This window comes from Ursus maritimus, unplaced genomic scaffold, assembly GCF_017311325.1.
Source record: "Ursus maritimus isolate PB19 unplaced genomic scaffold, ASM1731132v1 scaffold_14, whole genome shotgun sequence".
Classification (NCBI taxonomy): Eukaryota; Metazoa; Chordata; class Mammalia; order Carnivora; family Ursidae; genus Ursus; species Ursus maritimus.
In genome coordinates, this window is record NW_024423786.1 from 54524195 (window position 1) to 54530194 (window position 6000).

A 6000-nucleotide genomic window follows, 5' to 3' on the forward strand; every position below is an offset into this window, starting at 1 on the left:
AGGAGTAGGGGATGGGGATTAAGGAGGGCACTTGTCATGATGGGCACCAGGTGTTATATGGAAATATTGAATCACTATACTTACTGTAGAGCTGAAACTAATATAATGCGTATGTTAACTAACTGGAATTTAAATAAAACTTCAAAGATTTTTTTTTAAATACAATCTGCTCCCCAAGGTGGGGCTCAAACACATGACCCCAAGATCAAGAGTCACGTCCTCTGGGGCGCCTGGGTAGCGCAGTTGTTTGGCGGCTGCCTTCGGCTCAGGGCGTGATCCTGGCATTCCAGGATCAAGTCCCACATCGGGCTCCTCCGCTGGGAGCCTGCTTCTTCCTCTCCCACTCCCCCTGCTTGTGTTCCCTCTCTCGCTGGCTGTCTCTCTCTGTCAAAATAAATAAATAAAATCTTAAAAAAAAAAAAAAAGAGTCACGTCCTCTACCGACTGAGCCAGCCAGGTGCCCCTTAAATAAAAACTTTTTTAAAAAGGGCACCTGAAGGGGTGCCTGGGTGGCTCAGTCGTTAAGCATCTGAGATTAAGATTTTTTGTAGGTTTAGGCAAGGTTGGCCTTAAGTGCAGGCAGCCTAAGGGGCATTGAGACCTTCCTGCTCTGTTCCTGCAGTGTCCTCTCTGGACACCTCCCTTGCCACTCTGACACCTTGCTCCTCCCTTTCTCACATTCAGACCTTTGCTTAGGCAGGTCCCTCTTCCAGGTGAAACCTTTGCCCAGTCTCTGCTTGGCACTGAAAGCCTCCCAGTGGCTCCCTCCTCCGTAACTCCTGCAGGCCTCCCAGACCTCCAGGGGAGACCAGAGAGGCTGGGATTTCCCTAGGACAAGCGGGCCCAGCACCCGCCCATTGCTGGCAGGGGAGGGAGCTGGAGAGCTGACAGAAGAGGAAATTCCCCTGGAACCTGTTTCTCTGCTTCCTGGCGCAGCTGGGGCACCCACTGGAGGAGAGGCCAGGCCATGGCCTCGGCCCTAAGCCCACCCCGGGTCCCCAAACACAAGGGTGCTCTACCCTCACACTACTATGAGAGCTTTCTGGAGAAGAAGGGACCCCGTGACCAGGTAAGGCCGGACAGGTTGCTGGCACAGCTGGGCTCCTAGGTGGCTGGCAGCGCTTCTCTGAGCCTAGAACTCTGCCTCTGGCCCAGGGGGCGGGGTGGGTACTGGATGGAACAGGGCATGTGCTGGGGGCCGGAAAAGGTTCTGTCCACCACTGGGCTGATTTCTCTCTCTCTCTGTGCCTCTCCCTGCCTGTCTCCATGTGCCTCCCTCTTGGTCTCTCTGTCTCTTGGAAACAAGCAGGATCAGGGACTTCTACCAGGAAATGGGAAGCCTTCTGACTCCCATGCCCCACCCCCAGCCCCTAAGTAACCTTGAACCTCAGCTACAGGGGTCTCAAGGCCAGGACAGGTGGTACGTGGGGACAGCTGAGGGCTGAGAGGGCCACATGTGGCAGGACCAGATACTCCTTCCCAGAAGCCCCATCTCTCCCTCCCCACTGCTCACACTCATCTCCTGCTCCAGCCCCAGACACCCCCCCACTGCTCATCCCCAGAGCCACCATCATTGCAGTTCCCTCCTCCCTTCCTTGTGCCTCCAAGGGCCCACATCCTCCCCAGCCTAGACAGCATCGAGACCACAGGGGCTCAGAAAGGCATGGCCCCAGAGTGCAAGACCCAGGTTCACATCCCTGCTCTACGCCTTCCTGACTCCCAGGCCTTGAACAAGTGACACTCCGTCTTTGTCCCTCAGCTTCCTCTAGTACAAAATGGGTACGCTAGCGCCCTAGTCATGGTTACAGGGGAGGGGTAGCCCTCGGTGGGCTTGACTCCGCAAGTGCTGGTGCTTTACTGGTATTCAGGTCCCCCTTTCTCACAACACCCTCTGAAGTAGGTACACCTCTATGGCCATTTTATAGGTGGGGAAACTGAGGCACAGAGCACCTAGATACCTTGTGCAATGGTATATAGTGGGTCCATGAGGAAGCAGGTCTGACCGTGCTGAGTTTAGTCACTTATTGCTCTGTTCCCAGGGCCTGGCACATTGTAGGTGCTCAGTAAATGTTAAATGTCTGTATATATCTATGGACAGATGGGTGGGTGGGTGGATAAGTGGAAGGTTGGATGGATAGACAGATGAATGGATGGGTGGATAAGTGGATGAACAGATGGATGGATAGATGGATAGGGAGGCGGATGGATGGAACGATAGGCAGATTAATGAATGGTTGCTAGCCATCAATATGAGAACTATCCTCATTATCATTACGGACTAATTAAAGTACCCCCTCCTTCAGGAAGTCTTCCCAGATTCCCACTTGGAGGGCCTTTCTTGTCCTCTGTGATCTCAAGTCTCAGGGTCTGTCCCTCCTGGGGTACTAATCTCTCTTCCCTGGAGGATTTTGGTATCTATGCTTTTTCTTTTTAAGGTTTTATTTATTTATTTGAGAGACAGTGTAAGGGGGGAAGGGACAGAGGGAGAGAGAGAGTCCTCAAGCAGACTCCCCACTGAGCACAGAGACCTAAGCAGGGCCTGAGCTCAGGATCCCGAGATCATGACCTGAGCCAAAACCAAGAGTCGGACGCTTCACCGACTGAGCCGCCTAGGTGCCCCGGATTTTAGTATCTATGCTTTCTATATTCTTCTGGAAGATGATCCATTTTGAAATAGAAGCCACGTCCCATTTATTATTTTGCCTGCAACACAATTGGGTGCAGAGTAAGTGTTCAGGGAATATTTGCTGGGAAAAAACCCTAGAATCTTACAGTCTTAGCTGTATCAGCCCCTCAGACCTCCAGAGAGTTAGGGCCGTTCTAATTCAGAATCCTTGGGAGACATCCCGAATCGACAGTACTTCTAGAGCCCAGAACCTCATGAAATTAGGAGATCCCAATAAATATTTGTGGGGTGGACATGGAGAAGGGGGATGCACGTATGTGCGGATGAGCCAATAGATGGGTGGGTGGGTGGATAGCTAGTTCAACTTTCTCCTAGAGCTCCTACCTCTGGTCACTGCGGGGCTGTTCTGCATCGCCCATCTCATCCAAGTTCTCTTTGGTCCTTTCTCAAAGAATGACAGATCCCCAGAAGCTGGGCCATGGAGGGGAGGGCCTCCCAAAGAAGGCAACATTTGTTCAAAGACCCAACATAGGTGCTGAAGGAAACTGTGTGAAGATCTGGGGAAAGAGTATCCAGGCAGAGAGAACAGCCAGTGCAAAGGTCCTGAGACAGCAGTGGGTATCATGGTGGTACCGATTTGCCTTCTCACCTTCTGCTCTCTACCTTTTGTCCCCAGGATTACAAGAAGTTTTGGGCAGGCCTCCAGGGTTGTACTCTCTATTTCTATAATAGCAATCGGGACTCCCAGGTAAGGACGGGCCTGTGAGCTCAAGAGCTGGTCTCCCCGCTCCAAGCTCAAGGACCAAGCAGAGTGCGGGTGGTATGGCCCAGTCAGAGGGCCTGGCAAGCCACAAGCTTGGTGCTCAGACTCCTGCTTCTGGATCCCCAGCATGTGGAGAAGCTAGGCCTAACAGCGTTTGTGAGGCTTACCGATGAGGCGCCCTGGGGAAGCTCGAGAGACCCTGGATTCTATTTCAGCCTGGTCCTCCGGAACCAAGAGATCAAGTTCAAGGTAGGCCCGTCGCTCCCTGTCACACTCAACACTCACACACACCAGCAAGGAGTCACACGGGGTCTACCACTGGGTTGGTGACCCTGGGCGGCTCACTCAACTTTTCTATGCCTTGGTTTCTACACCTGCAAAATGGGATAATACGCATAAAATAGTCAGAACAAGACGTGAGCCACGCGGATGGTCACTGCCCTCATGCGATCTTTCAGCCAACGTTATTGAGCACCTACTGTGTGCCTGCCACTCTCCTAGTTGCACGGTGAACAAGACAATTAACAATCCCCACCCTTGTGGAGTTTAGAGTCTAGTGGGGGTCACACAATAAACAGTATAAATGTGTGAAATGTCTGGAGTGTCTGGCAGCGGGAGATGCTCGGGAAAGGACAGAGGGGAGTTGGGGTACAGCGTTACCCAGGGTGACTGGGGAAGGCCTTACTGAGGACCGGGAGGAGGAGAGGGAGCCAGCAATGTGGATCGCTGTGAAATGGCTCTTTAGCAGAGGCCTGGCATGTTGGGGGACCAGGGAGAGGCCTGTGTGGCTGCAGCGGGGTGGGGGGGGAAGGGGGAAAGGGAGGGAGAGAGGGGGTCAGGGAGAGGAGGGTGGCCATTGGTGCAGGGCCCTGTGTGAGCCCTGGGGAGGACTTGGGCTTTTACTCCAAAGGAGGCAGGAATCCTAGGAGGGCTTAGAGCACAGGAGATGCACGATCTGATATCCATTGTTTTAAAAGTTGATGTAGGGGGCACCTGGGTGGCTCAATGGGTTAATTCCCTGCCTTCTGGCTCAGGTCATCATCCTGGGTCCTGGGATTGAGCCCCCACATTGGGCTCCCTGCTCAGTGGGGAGTCTGCTTCTCCCCCTGCCCCTCCCCCTGCTTATCCTCTCTCTCTCTCTCTCAAATGGATAAATTTTTTAAAATCTTTAAAAATATGTTGATGTAGAATAATTAGATAAATAAATAAACGTTGATTCGGTGGCATTACAGAAGAGCATTCCAGATTACTAAGGACTTCTGTTCAGAATCCTAAACTAACCCGTCCTTACTAGTTAACCCTGAAAACAACTACTATTCCTCACTCCCATTTCACAGATGAATGGGCCCAGGCTCACCAACACGGGCTCTTCTCTTTCCGCTCTTCTCTTTCCCTCCCCAGGTAGAGAGCCTGGAGTCTCGCGAGATGTGGAAAGGCTTCATTCTGACGGTGGTAGAGGTAAGAGGGCTCGCCTGCTCAGAACCCTCTTTCCTCTTTCCACCCGACATCCCTCAAACCAGCCTCCTCCACACGGTGGCCTGTGAGCCAGGTGGCGCCCACAGACATAAAAAATGTGGAAGTTACCTGCCATAACTTAAAAGCCTGGAGTTTTCGTCAACATTCCTGATTTCTCTTTTAGTCATTTGTCCCCAGCCTGGCCCCTGCAGGCCGCTGGGTTTGAGACCCTACGTTCATTCTAGCATCTGATCTGTCCTCCCCATCAGCGAAGTGTCTTCACGTCCCTTCTTTGGCCCTGCGTGGCTGCGGAGCCCCCAGACCCGGGTTCCCATCCTGGCTCGGCCCGCACCCTAGCCTCAGGGTGCCCGTCGGTGACACGGGCACAAGCCGCTCGTGCCCTGACGGCCGGGCGTCCTCGGGCGCCCCATCGCCCCTCAGATGCGTGTCCCGTCCAACCTGACCCTGCTGCCTGGACACCTGTACATGATGGCCGAGGCCCTGGCTAAAGAGGAGGCGCGCCGCACGCTCGAGGTGCCCTCGTGAGTGCCCCGCCGCGCCGAGCGGCCCCGGGACGGCGGCGGACGAGGCGCGGGGCCGGCGAGTCGGGGAGGCCAGCGGGGTGCGCGGGAATTAGGTCTTCCGGGACCGGTGGAGGTGCAGGGGACTGGCCGGGGAGTGGGGGGTGGGGCCCGGGGCGGGGCTCTGCGGGAGGGCGTGGCTGGGCGCCAGGGGCAGGGCCTGCCCTGAGTGAGGGACGCGGCCGGCCCCAGCTGCTTCCTGAAGGTGAGCAGGCTGGAGGCGCAGCTGCTCCTGGAGCGCTATCCCGATTGCGGAAACCTGCTGCTGCGACCCAGCGGGGACGGCGGGGACGACGTGTCAGTCACCACGCGCCAGACGTTCAATGGGTGCGCCTGCGCGACTCCGGAGCCGCGGTGGGAGGAGGGGCGAGCATGGGGGCGGAGTCAGAGCTGGGACAGGGGGAAAGCCCTGGGGGCGGGGCCAAAGCTTACGGGGCGTGGGGTCCTGAGGCTGGCCCCGCCCCGGGATGGGGGTTGTGTCGGTGCGTCTGTGAGTTTGTGTCAAAGCCTGGGGGCGGGGCTAGAGGCCAGGCAGAGTGGTGGATCCCCTTAGGGGAGGAGTTAGATCCTGGAGC

The 6000-nt window shown here is 55.5% G+C and overlaps 1 protein-coding gene across 2 annotated transcripts in view; it reads left to right on the plus strand.

Moving 5' to 3' along the window:
* The first annotated feature begins 967 nt into the window (after positions 1-967).
* STAP2 (signal transducing adaptor family member 2) overlaps positions 968-6000 on the plus strand; it is a 12862-nt gene continuing 7829 nt past the window's right edge. For both annotated transcript variants that reach the window (XM_040629575.1, XM_040629576.1), the window contains exons 1-6: positions 968-1069; positions 3303-3374; positions 3516-3638; positions 4791-4847; positions 5286-5386; positions 5618-5752. In XM_040629575.1, the coding sequence (XP_040485509.1) occupies positions 968-1069; positions 3303-3374; positions 3516-3638; positions 4791-4847; positions 5286-5386; positions 5618-5752 (590 nt within the window). The remainder of the gene's footprint in view (positions 1070-3302; positions 3375-3515; positions 3639-4790; positions 4848-5285; positions 5387-5617; positions 5753-6000) is intronic.